The sequence below is a fragment of the Clupea harengus genome, chromosome 15, assembly GCF_900700415.2.
Source record: "Clupea harengus chromosome 15, Ch_v2.0.2, whole genome shotgun sequence".
In the NCBI taxonomy this organism is placed as follows: domain Eukaryota; kingdom Metazoa; phylum Chordata; class Actinopteri; order Clupeiformes; family Clupeidae; genus Clupea; species Clupea harengus.
Window position 1 is genome coordinate 7062819 of NC_045166.1, and position 13641 is coordinate 7076459.

Consider the following 13641-nt stretch of genomic DNA (forward strand, 5'->3'; position numbering starts at 1 on the left):
GCCCAGGATGGCGTCCACCTCAGCAGCCACTAAGTGCAGCCGAGGTCTTGGTGTCCTCAGCTGTTCCCCAGCACACAGTTTTGAACAAAATGGCCCCTTAGTAAAAAAAAAAAAGAAAAAAGATGACCTGGAGCAATTCTGAAATGCTTTGTACTCACAAGAATGTTTACTTTACATTTTAGTGTCTCAATCTGAGTCTCAGTGATTGAGCCCAGGTAGTCTTAGAGAGAGGAAATGTTTTTTTTTTTGGGGGGGGGGGCGCATGTGAGGGACATGTGACTGTTTTATTGTTTCGCAACAAGGCTTTTATAAGGCTTTTATGGCCAGTGTAATTACGATTCCATTAAGAACTACATCTCCCAGCTGTCAAACGCTACCAAACACATGCACGGGACCCTTTGCAAGGCAAATCACAAAGCAGCCAAATGATAATTCTGACGAGTGTAAGGGCTCCTTCTTTCAGTTTTTTACATTTTCAAACCATCCTCCTGTATCTGCATATAAAGCTAACATTTACACATGATGAAAAAAACATCCCCATCAAAAGACAAGCTTCGTTGTGACTCTCAGTCTGAATCATCATGATAGTCTGTACAAACCATAAGACACTTCAGCATAGCAGCTCATGGTGCCCCACTAATGCGCTGTCTGTTTATTGGCTGCTTGATGTGGCCACAGAGGTCAGGTGGGGTCATGGATTCAGATGTAAAAATGTATCTAATGTCAGATTAAAATGTATCTAATGTCAGACTTTGGCTAATTCGCTATAAACGCAGGGATATAAGAAGGCCCAAACGAGGAGAGAAGGACACGGTGTGTTGCTGTCAATTCAGTTTAAAAAAAGCACTGATGTGCTTTGGCAGTGACTTATAGCAGCCCTGTTTAGCGTCGTGAAACGGTGTTCTGTATGAAGGAGTTTGTCGCCGCTGCATTCAGTGCATGTTCTCTGCACAGCCAGGTTCAGTGCGCAGGAGGGTGGTCTAGACTTGAAGCATTTCAATTCAATTTTATTTATATAGCGCCAAAACAATACAGTTGCCTCAAGGTGCAGTGCAGGTAGGTGGCAGACATGAGGAGAGGAGAGGAGAGCACTCAGAAGGACAGACAGGAGGAGAGCACTCAGAAGGACAGACAGGAGGAGAGCACTTAGAAGGACAGACAGGAGGAGAGGAGAGGAGAACACTCAGAAGGACAGACAGGAGGAGAGCACTCAGAAGGACAGACAGGAGGAGAGGAGAGGAGAGCACTCAGAAGGACAGACAGGAGGAGAGGAGAGGAGAGGAGAACACTCAGAAGGACAGACAGGAGGAGAGCACTCAGAAGGACAGACAGGAGGAGAGGAGAGGAGAGCACTCAGAAGGACAGACAGGAGGAGAGGAGAGGAGAACACTCAGAAGGACAGACAGGAGGAGAGCACTCAGAAGGACAGACAGGAGGAGAGGAGAGGAGAGCACTCAGAAGGACAGACAGGAGGAGAGGAGAGGAGAACACTCAGAAGGACAGACAGGAGGAGAGGAGAGGAGAACACTCAGAAGGACAGACAGGAGGAGAGGAGAACACTTAGAAGGACAGACAGGAGGAGAGCACTCAGAAGGACAGACAGGAGGAGACGAGAACACTTAGAAGGACAGACAGGAGGAGAGGAGAGGAGAACACTCAGAAGGACAGACAGGAGGAGAGCACTCAGAAGGACAGACAGGAGGAGAGGAGAACACTCAGAAGGACAGACAGGAGGAGACGAGAACACTTAGAAGGAAAGACAGGAGGAGAGGAGAGCACTCAGAAGGACAGACAGGAGGAGAGCACTCAGAAGGACAGACAGGAGGAGAGGAGAGGAGAACACTCAGAAGGACAGACAGGAGGAGAGGAGAGGAGAGGAGAACACTCAGAAGGACAGAAAGGGTGATAGAGGGCCCCAGGCTGTTCATTTGATTCAAGGCTTCTGAATGGAAAGTTTACTTTTATTTATTTATTTTAATTTTATTTACATAGCGCCAAAACAATACAATTGTCTCAAGGCGTTTTAGGGAGCCCAGTGCCTGAACCCCATTAGAGCAAGCACAATGGTGACAGGGGCAAGAAAAACCTCCCTGTTAATCAGGAAGAACTGACTTTAGTACTAACTAAAAAGAAAACATTTTGATCCTACTATTGGACATAGAATTAGACAGGAAACTAGTATTATAACTGATGTGCTTAGGCATTGCTATAGCAACCCTGGTCAGTGACACGGACAAGGATGTCAGCTTTGTTGTGCAACATTGTGCACCATTACAATGTAGTCACACTAAGATATTGATCATAACTAAGATATATTCAAACCATGAATATTCAGAGGTCATATCTAATCTTTGGGCCTCTGCTGTCATGTATTTCCCATTTTAACAAGCATTTTTACTTTTCTGAGAGAGAGGTATTGGTACAAAATATCTCTTCATCTGAAGGAGTACACACCAGGGAGTTAAAAAGAATTAGGATGAAGCAAGCTGTCAAATATTTCTATGCATGTTTGTTCATTCCTGTTTTGGTGTGTCTGGTCTCGTTTATACTGTTATTCACAGACACACTGCTCTCAGAGGTCCGCCATAAATGTTATAAATATCTTCTCTAGCCTGTGTACTCTGACTTTCAGTGACTGTGTGTGGAAATGATGCTATCTTGAGCGAGAATAAGTAGGCTACTGAAGGTTTGAATAAGTAAACGCTTCATCTTTGTGAACACGCCTCGCTCTCTACATGTGGAACAAAAGGGGAGATAATAATTGCAACAAGTGCAAGGTTCGAGTTCGTGAAATGAGATCATAGATGTGGATGATGAAAAGACACAGTATTTTCTGTGTTCATAGTCCTGGATGGCAGTTGAAAGACCTGGATAGTGAGAAAGAGCTGGATAGGGAGAAATAAAATAAAAAAAGAGAGAGAGAGAGAGGATATTCGGAGTTCACAGACCCTTTTCCCCTGATGTAGTGTCAGTAAGCTAACTTTTAGTACTGAGAGGTAGTTTGCCCATCTGGTGTGTGTCCCATCGGGGCTTTGAATCCTCCAGACCTTGAAGTCCCAGGTGGAGGGAATTGCAGAGGCATGGCAGCTGCGTGGGGCTCCGCTCGCTCTCACGGTGCGCTTTGATGAGACATCTGAGCTGCGGCGTGAGTTTCCTCTCCTCATCCTCTTCCTCTCCTCCTCTCCCACGTCCATTTTATGTACCCAGCTGCTGATCCAGGTGTTCCCAAAATAAATTATAGTCACAGAGTTGGTCTGGGTCATCTCTAACAAGGTGTGTGTGTGTGTGTGTGTGTGTGTGTGCTTAATGCAACATATTTGTTTAAAACAATTATTACATTGTAGATTGTAAATATTCATAATTTAACATCATTCACTGCGTTAGAAAATTAGTATCATTAATTAAATTAATTCTCATTTTTATTTTTATTTTATAATGTTGGCAACAGATGCTACACTGCGACAAGTAGAACAATATTGATATAATATATACTCATGTGAAGTAGAGTGTTGAGCGGCAGAGGCAGTAACCAGTAGAAAGCGTTCAAGTATGCTGCCGGCAGGTGAACAGACAAGACGCACTTTACATTTAACAGAACTAACTTTCCCAACACAAACAAATAAAAATAGTAGTTCTACTGACTTGCAATAAATAGCTTAATTGATTAGTACAGTTATCCTCTCACCTCAGAGGACAAAGCTAGACTGCCTGCCATTACCTGGATGCAGGTTATATTCACCATAACCCCCTCCTCCCAGGAGTTAACCATTATACTTTAATCAATTATCTAAACAGACATATCTTTTTACTCTTAAACATGTATGATGCATACAATAATTCATATTTGGAATCTGCACATGTACAAATATAGTTAATTGGGCTTCTGACAGCCAGATATACAAACATTATCCTCAATGGACCAAACACCCCTTACTCAAATGGAACAGCCCATTGTTTGGCGCTCCTACATGAATAAGGAAGTAGTTTCAAATGCGCTCTGCTTCGGTTGGGCGCTGGTTATGCTGCAGGTGAGCTCTGCGATTTAAATGATCTTTCATTTTGTAGTCCAAGCGTGATCCTTCTTGCAGGCTCACACAGCACGGCGCCATGCTGTTCACCCGCGATTCCGTTTCACGTTGGTCATACAGTTCATGAAGCATTCACATACAACCCCGCTCATTTAGCCTCAACAATTTCCCCAACGTCTTTCTGCGCTATTCAAAGTGACGGCACAGATTTCGCTCCGTCACAACTCAATTCGATTCAATTTGGTTTATATAGCGCCAAAACAATACAATTGTCTAAAGGCACTTTACAGAGCCCAGGGCCTGAACCACCGTGGAGCAAGCACAGTGGTGCCAGGGGCAAGGAAGGAACAACTCCCTGTTAACAGGAAGAAACCTTGAGTAGAACCTCAGCTCACTGCTTATATAGTGTGTTAGTTCGTACTCTGAGAGACTTTCTATTATATTTAATGAGCTGCTGTAACTGAACAGTTTTATCAACCCAATGCAAAGCCTGTCAGCGAGAGCCCATCATATTGAGAGCCTCCATACAGGCCTTGGCAGTGGCAGGAGTTGGTAGGTGGGCGGAGAGCAGCGACAGGCATGCTGGTGGTAAATAAGAAAGCCCTGATTGTGAGTGTGTGTGTGTGTGTGTGTGTCTGTGTGTGAGAGAGATGTGTGTTCCCATGGAGATGATGGGGAGAGCACACGGTCTACCTGAGGTCAGGACAGAACTGCCAGGTCCACCCTTCAGCACTCCATCTCACCGTCTAATGCTAACGGCTCTACATACACACACACACACACAAACACACACACACACACACACACACACACACACACACACACAATCTCACCGTCTAATGCTAACGGCTTCACACACACACACACACACACACACACACAATCTCACCGTCTAATGCTAACGGCTCCACACACACACACACACACACAATCTCACCGTCTAATGCTAACGGCTCCACACACACACACACACACACACACACACACAGACACATAGACACACACACACTCTGTCTCACCGTCTAATGCTAACGGCTCCACACACACCCACACACACACACACACTCACACACACACACACACTCCGTGTCACCGTCTAATGCTAACGGCTCCACACACCCACACACACACACACACTCACACACACACACACACACACACACACACACAGAGACACAATCTCACCGTCTAATGCTAACGGCTCCACACACACACACACACACACACACACACACACACAGACACACAGACACACACACACACACACACACACACTCCGTCTCACCGTCTAATGCTAACGGCTCCACTTCTATTACCCCATTATCTACACGCCCCCCACACACACAGACACACAGACACACAGACACACACACACACACACACAGACATCCTTTTCACCTCCACGGTCCCTCACTCTGGGGCTGCATCCAGTCTCGTTATCGCCAGGACCGAGAGCAGTATGGGCAGGTGATGGGGAGGTGACGGGGAGCTGTGTTGACAGAGGCTCAGCTCAGCACAGGCTCCCTGGGATGAACATGTGGTCGCCGTGTGTCTGAGCACCATACACTTATCTGAGGTGTTGGCTGCACTCGGTCAAGAGCTCAGATATTTCATGTGTGTACTGTACAAGGCTGAAGTGCTGATTGGGCCAAGGCTATACAAGACATATATATATATATATATATATATAGTGCAAGACACGAGAGAGGATGTGTTTTGATTGGCAACCATATATATACCTTGGCAACCATATATATCTATATCTATATCTATATCTATATCTATAGATATATATATAGATATATATGGTTGCCAAGGTATATATATGGTTGCCAATCAAAACACATCCTCTCTCGTGTCTTGCACTGGCAGATATATGAAGGTCAATGTTATAATGTCTTGAGAAATTTATGAATCAAGGTTGACAGGAGGTTATGCTGAGTAAAGGAATGGTCAGTTCTCGTGTCCTTCCATTCTTTCTTTCTTACCCACACTCTTCTTAATCTTGTGTGTACAGTTCTCGTCCCCTCCAGTGCTATTTTGTGCAGTGTTTCTTTCCTCCAAATGGCCTTGCCATTTTAACTTCCTGGTACTGAGTAGGCACGCTGTTCTTTTTCCTCCTCCTCCTCCTCCTCCTTTCGGATAAAGTGGTAGTTTAAGGCCATGGTGACGTATTGTAATCAAGTTTGTGAGGGTGGGTTTGATTGAGAAGGAGCTCCTGATAAGCAGCCCAAGCGCCATGCAGCTGCTTCCTCAAGAGTCTCTTTAGGGAGGTCTTTTTTCCCCCTGTGTTTAGTCTTTAATAAATAAATAAAATCAGGAACAGTTTTTCCACTTGTCGAGTGTGGCATGTAGTTGCATATTTTACTTCTTGAAGTTGTTCTTTCCTCTCGTGACATAAATGTAAAACAAAGACAAAAGATACATAAATACTTTTGAAACTGGTAGGGGGAGTACTTAAGAACACAATTTAGCAGTTTAGGGGACCCATCTCATACAATCACTATTTGCAAACAGGAAGACAAATTAGTTTGCAACCTTATTTACAATATGGAACTTTAATAGGAGAACTGAATCCATATTGTTGTTTGCTGTGGTTTGAATAGATTATCTGTGCGGCCCTAGACAGGACCACTGCCTGTGATGTATAATTTAACTGGACCCCTGAAACCTCTTGATCTTTACCAAGAAAAACAAAGACGGTAACAGCATGTTAAAAAACTATTCTATGCTGCAAAACAATAGAACCTTGGACATACACCCTCTTGAGGATAGGTTCTTTTTTCTAAGGTTGTGGACTCACATGAAGGCTGAATATCACCACTTTGTTTGTTTTGTGCAAAATAACGGTAAATAGGCTAAACCCAAACTCGCTTGTGAGTTGCCAGCCCTAAAGCCCGAATTATAGATCTGCGTCGGTGTCCGTCCGTTTTACGGATGGGCGGGGAAACGGATTCGGACGTACTGTTTTTGATTTATACTTCTTCGACGGCTGTGGGTGTTGAAAACAATTCACCGCCAGAACAGTGGGTGGAGCAGCGGTTTATTGGTCACAGACGAGCTACTACGCGACCTCTTTGAGTGAAAGAATTCGTCGATTGTGTATCTCCCTCCTCCCAGCCGTCGCGTCATTAATAGCAACAGGTGTAGTCACATGGGTCTTTGAGACACACTACAATATAATGGTCAGTCTGTCTAACGCTATATATTCACTTGAAAGGGCAAACTTATCTCCATCATGGTAGGTATTATTTGTGTGAAAAATAGTAGCAATCTATAACAAAATGATATGCTTATCTTACATACACTATAGAAACTATTAAAAACGATTCAATGAAATGAATACTATCTCATTTTCTTTGGTATTTTTTGTCATATTCAGATTTGTAATGATGATTGCTGGGTAATATGTATGCTGTTGTCCAATGTCAAGTCTCTATTTGATCATGTGACGAGACGATATGATAGTTTAGGCGCAACATCTGAACGTCAAGACCAACAAGCTGACTGGGCAAATAAATATCTGTGACAACGTGATTACAGGAGGCAAACTGGTATCAGGGAAGAATTTAAAAATAAACTGTCATCTGGAGAGTTTAAAAGAATACAAAACGAGGGGGAATCTACTGTATGGAGATATTTCTGCTTAGTAGTCAACGCGGATTTATTAAACCTGGATGGTTGGGGGAGAGAGATGAACGTCAAAACCGACAAACTGGGCCAGAGGCAAAAGCACCTGCAAGCTGAAAACAATGGCTTTCAAACATAAGCGTGATAAGGCATTGAACATTCCATATTTAAATATCTTAATAAGTAGTCAAGTCAACGTGTCTGCCTCACGTGATGGAGAAGTTCGTTTTTGAGACTAAAATAAATCACATTTAGGATAATAGCCTTCTTGTGTGCGGGGATTTTTTTTATGTCCTAGCTGTGACAACGCGATTACAGGAGGCAAACTGGTATCAGGGAATAAGTTAAAAAATAAACTGTCATCTGGAGAGTTTAAAACGATGCAAAACGAGGGGGAATCTACTGTATGGAGATATTTCTGCTTAGTAGTCAAGGCATTGAACATTCCATATTTAAATATCTTAATAAGTAGTCAAGTAAACGTGTTTGCTTCACATGCTTCTCCCCTGTACAAAAGCGTCGGCTAAATGACTAAATGTAAATGGATTAGACCTCGATTGTTGGACTATGTAGATCGTTTTATAACGAACTTTGTGCACTTAAAGTTTAAAAAAAAAAGAAACTGTCATCTGGAGAGTTTAAAACGACACTCGAGGGGAAATTTACTGTAGGCCTATGGAGATATTTCTGTCGGATGGCATCATATTCTATGCGGATTCTAATGAGGCTGTTTGATATGTCCAATGTAAGAAGTGTGAAGCTTTAATGAAATATGATTGATGCCATCCTCTTTCTCCACAACATGGATTAAACATCGATGGTTGGACTATGTAGATACTTTTATAAGGAATGTGTCAAGAAAAAAGATAATCTTCAATGGTAAGACTTGTTATATTCCCGCCTCTTCTGGTGTAGCATATAACGTGAGTTTTATTTAGGCATATCAGATGCATAGCGTGTGTAATGTGTAGGCCATTTCATTCCGTTCTTGCAATGTGAATAATTCATTTCAATATGCTTATATCCCTTTTGTGCGCGCTTGTGCGTTTAACGGGGCTTGTTTGTGTGAGCCAGTGCATTTATCATTCATCTGTTGATGCTCGAGTTTAATAAAGGCAGGCTATTCTTAAGAAACGTATGTAAATGTGTCAGTAGTATGAACAGTTGAGACATTGACTCATTGGGGTTCGGACTAAATATTTTACTTGCTGTCGGGCTGGGGTAGGGCTGGGACAAGTCAGCGCGATAAGGCATTGAACATTCCATATTTAACTTGGCATAGTCGCCCCATAATGCCGTGCGGCGGGCACATACTTTTCTTGATGTGATGCAGCGCATAGACATATATACATGTCTATGATGCAGCGCCCAACGATGTTCTTTAACAATGTTCCTTACTGTTCTAATTGCATGTCGTTGTTCTGTGTTGGGACGGAGTTTATACAGGTGTGTGACGGTAGCACAGTCTGTTCGTGATAACTTGTAGCAGGGCATAAAGCCTGTGCCATTTTGACATTGTATTGTGTTTAGTGTTTAATTAAAAGCCATAACAAATATTCCACACTTCCGTGATTTGTTACAATATCTTAATAAGTAGTGAAGTCAACGTGGATTCTATGGATTAAATTAATTTATTGACACATCTTTTCAGGACGGCCACAGCGCTTTAAAACGACGTGTTTATAAATTACATTATTCAAAGATGGTAGATAAAAGGCGAGATAATCGCCAGGTGTAATAAGCCTACTTTCTCATTATGTGTGTGTGTTAGGGTTTGTAATGCAATGGTGTTGGCTGCAAGTTAACTCCACTTCACGTTAAGGTTAGCTTTTGTATATGAGCATTCATTTCAACTGTTCCATCATCTGAAATATCACGGTGTCGAAAAACAAACCTTTGATCTAAACAGAATATTCAGTATGGAATGGGAATATTTCAGAGCAGGGCTATCTTTTATCGCGTTTGACAAATATGCTCCGATTGCTGTGATGTCTCCTGTGAGAATGGGATAGTATTCTCTCCTATGAATTCGCGGTCATTTGAGCGTCCTTATAAGTGTTTCAGAAATATCTTCAGACCTCTTCTGTTATGTTTGTTCATAATCAACTAGAAGAAGCTTGTGAGACGGTCTACAGGCTATTCATGAAAAACATACGTAAATGTGTCATTAGTATGAACAGTTGAGACATTGACTATGTCTGGTTGGATTCCGACAATACATTTGAATGGCTGTCTGGCTCGGGCACTACTCTGTCGGACGCAGGCCGGGCTCGGACAGAAATATTCGGCTGATCCACACTCTATAACAGAATAGGAACAGATAGGGAATGAAACAGGAAATGTGAGATTCCGGAAATGATGTCGTTAGGAAATGATTTCGTTAGCGGACCAATCACAGCCAAGGGGGTATCCGTCGCTATCTGTTCGTATCCGAAAAAGTTACAAAAATCGAGAGGTGCACGTCGGTGTCCGTCCAGCTCTCCGAAGGGCTCGGATGGGCTCGGATGGGCGTTCCACCACGGGGAAGGGTGTTGCCAAGGCGTGGCTATGTGTCCGGACGGACACCGACGCAGATCTATAATTCGGGCTTAAGGGGCTGTAAGGAGCATTTGCAACTCTCACCATAAATAGTAGTCCAGCCATTAAGATAAATGCCTGCGTTCTGTTCATGTGGACTGATCTGTACTGTCATTGTATTATACCGTTTTTAACATGCTGATAATGTTATTATCTTCTTCATACATATCATATAATTTAAGTATTACAAACATGGTGTGAATTACAGGGGGGTTTGAACCCCATTTAACACTTTGAGCTTCACAAAGTGTACTTTGTACTTGTGTATTAAAACAGAGGATTCCAGTGACTAATATATTCTCAATTTGCTCTATTCTTATTCAGTTAACAAAGGGTTAAAGGCCTTTAGAGGCTGATTAAGTGCAGTGAACTGAGAACTTGCTGGATGTTACAAGAGCACTTGGGACAATCTAAGAGGTTAAAGGTTTTCACATAACACAAGAGTGCGAGGGGGCCAGCTCATTAGATCAATCAGTTTGTCTTCAAGGGAAACACAAAGGATTCAGTGTTCTAACCAAGATCTGAAAAAGACCCAGTAAGCCTTTGTATGTTTGACCAGTCTAATTAGCAATACCACAATACCTCTATCTCTGTTGATTGGCACTTAGCATGATTGGAATTTAGTCTTTCAACAAAAGGCAGCAAAAATGATTAACCAGATTTACAGTCTGGTACTAATAACTGAACTGCTTTGGATGATTTTATAGCACATTAATATCCATATTCTATTCTATTATTATACATATTCTATGCATTTTAAAGTCTCATTTTATTTTTTGCATCTTACTTACTTCATTTTATGCCTTCCATGTAGTGGAAATAAATAAAGGTATTATGTTCTACGCGTGGGTGATGCTTGGAGGCAATTTCAAAAGCCACTGACCATCCAGTGGGACTTGTGATAGAAATATAATTTCATCTTGATTACGTTGTTTCATTTAATTCATTGCAAATAAGGTTGATTATGCATTGTGTGTGATTACACATATCAAAGACTTGGAAAAGTGACAAGATTGGGTACCATCTTGAAATGTTCGGTTCAGTGATGCGAGTGTTGCCAGAGAAGAATCAACATTAGTCCTGCTATCTGAGAAGAATACTCTGAGTTATGAATAGCAACATAATGACCATCTTGAAGGACCTAATTGAAATGCCAGTGGCATCGGTATTAAATGGTTGACATTTATCGGTCCATGGCTCTCACAGTAATTTGTTGGCAATACATCTTCTGTTAGGGGCTACACGAATGCCGTGTTTAGAATGGTAATGACATTTCATTCGTATAATTTGAATTGAACACAAGCTTAAAATTGTGTTGCATGGTTTGATTTTTATCTGTGGCAGATTTATGGAAAATGAAAAAGGAAATAACACGAGAAGAGAAAGATTTCCAATAATCTGTCCAAACTTCTTGTGAAAAGGTCTGTTTTGTTCCAACATATTTAATGAAACTGTCTCTTTCAAGAACATCGTATTCGGCAATTATACAACTCAGTTGCTCCCTCAGCCTTACTCAAATATTTAATACTCTTAGCAGGCACCTATTTATCGATTTATTCCTCGGTTCCTCAATATTAGCATATGGGTTATGTCCTGCAGACGTGAACACATGGATTACGCCACACCTGGCTCACATCCGGTGTGGAAGCTATTGATCGGACGCAGCTTACCTTGGGGAAGAAGACTGAGCTGGCCCAGTAATGAGAATGGGATGTTTATTTCTATTTCGCAGACAGCCATTTGCCCTTGTGGTCTTATCTCTGTAATTGCAGGATTCTTCCTGCTTTTTCCAGTCGCCTCTTTGACCTTGTCTGTGGCTCACACCACTGTGTACTCCGATGACTGGCATATTTATTGCAAAACAAGCTTGCCCCCTGCCTTATAAGTCACTCATACATGCTGAGGGGACGTAGGTAACATAGCTTATTTGAATGAGCAACACAAACTATTATCATTCCTAAATGCTTACTATTGATCCAAGCTTGTGTTGTTTTTTTTTCTTTTCTTACATTGATTACTTTTACTGTGTCATCATCACGGCATTAAATGATCATTGCTTGCTGCACTCATAGAGGAGTGGTAGTGGGACTACCAGGAGGATCAATACCATCCCTCATGTAAACCACGCCACCAATCATGTTTACAGTGGAGCAGTGCATGTTGGGAGAGTGACCTGAAGAAAGAGATGATATGTGGGCAGGCAAGCCAACTGAAGGAATTGTTATGGTAACGTCACCTCAGCTGGCAGTTCACGGCATTGACCGTAAGGTCAAGATATGATGAGCTCCTCAGAAGCACGTTGCTGTTGTTGATAAAAGTGTCTATTCCTGGCCATTGCGTGTCACTTGAAATGACAGTGTCTGGTCTGCTAGATGAATGGATATTTAATGTATAGCCGCGAGCATTAGCAATAGCCGGAGGGTGAAAACATAAAATCATTCTTTCATTCATGGCTGCTCCACCAGGGGCAGTGCGTCAGCGCGGCTATGTCAGAGTCTTGCGAGACTTCTAACGGCCGTGGAATTGCAGCACGGTGAGAGATGATGCCAGAAGGGTCCTTGCTGAGAGTGATTAGAACAGACCCAGACCCAGGCAGCGTTTTCATGAAAAAGCACTTAGATGTGCACTCATACCTGGGGGAGGAACAGCATAAGGACCCCCCCCCCGCCCCCCCCTGACCTGTTTCCAAGGGTCGATGGCTGTTTTAGTTCAGTGCTTATGATAAGGTAGGCAATAGGTGAAAACGCAGCCATATGTTTTGTGCTCCATGCAGGTTCATGCGATAAATAGTTGAGCAAGGCAACCGTGCTGCGCTGCAGCACTGCACTGGCTCCGCTGAGGGGCCTCCTCCATTAAGCTCCATCAGTGGCTCCTGCGGTTTCCCCACTGTGAGCAGGCTGACTTCAGTTCGTGTGGTGTGTGTGTGTGTGCGTGTGTGTGTGTGTCTGACTTCAGCTCGTCTCCCAGCAGCTGCTGCCTCTGTGCCGGCTGCCTCAGAGCGGCATCTCTGGTTTAGAACCCCCGCCCCCTCCCATGAGACCCGCACACACGGGACGTTGTTAAGTCCCATCTTGCTTTTCCGGTCGCTGAGCGTTTTATCGGTATCGATTTTGAAGTTGAGCTGGCCGTTGAGCAGGCCGCCCCCCCCCCCCTCTCTGGGCCTCTGCTCCTCCGAAGGTAGTAGTCGACTAGTACTGATGTCTTGAGGTCGAGTGCGTGTAGCAGACCGTATTAAAAGCATAAGTCTGTCAAAAATAAAAACTAACGTTCATCGACCTGTGGTGGAGGCGGTGTTTTTTATGTAGTGGAGGCCTGGTGGGAATAACTATACTTTCATGGTCGAGTGACCATGTCGCCTTCATGGAAGCATGGCTGGGACGTCCTTTGAACTGAGACGCGTAAATTA

The 13641-nt window shown here is 43.1% G+C and overlaps 1 protein-coding gene across 2 annotated transcripts in view; it reads left to right on the forward strand.

Annotated features, from left to right (window-relative positions):
* The window catches only part of LOC105889793 (regulator of G protein signaling 6), an 85182-nt gene that overhangs the window by 51502 nt on the left and 20039 nt on the right, over positions 1–13641 (forward strand). Inside the window, exon 1 of one of the 2 annotated variants that reach the window (XM_031581049.1) lies at positions 3924–4028. The exons of the other annotated variant lie outside the window; for it this stretch is intronic. Within the exon in view, the coding sequence (XP_031436909.1) occupies positions 3939–4028 (90 nt within the window). The 5' untranslated portion in view covers positions 3924–3938. Of the gene's footprint in view, positions 1–3923; positions 4029–13641 lie in introns of those variants that run through there. 2 annotated transcript variants of the gene reach the window in all.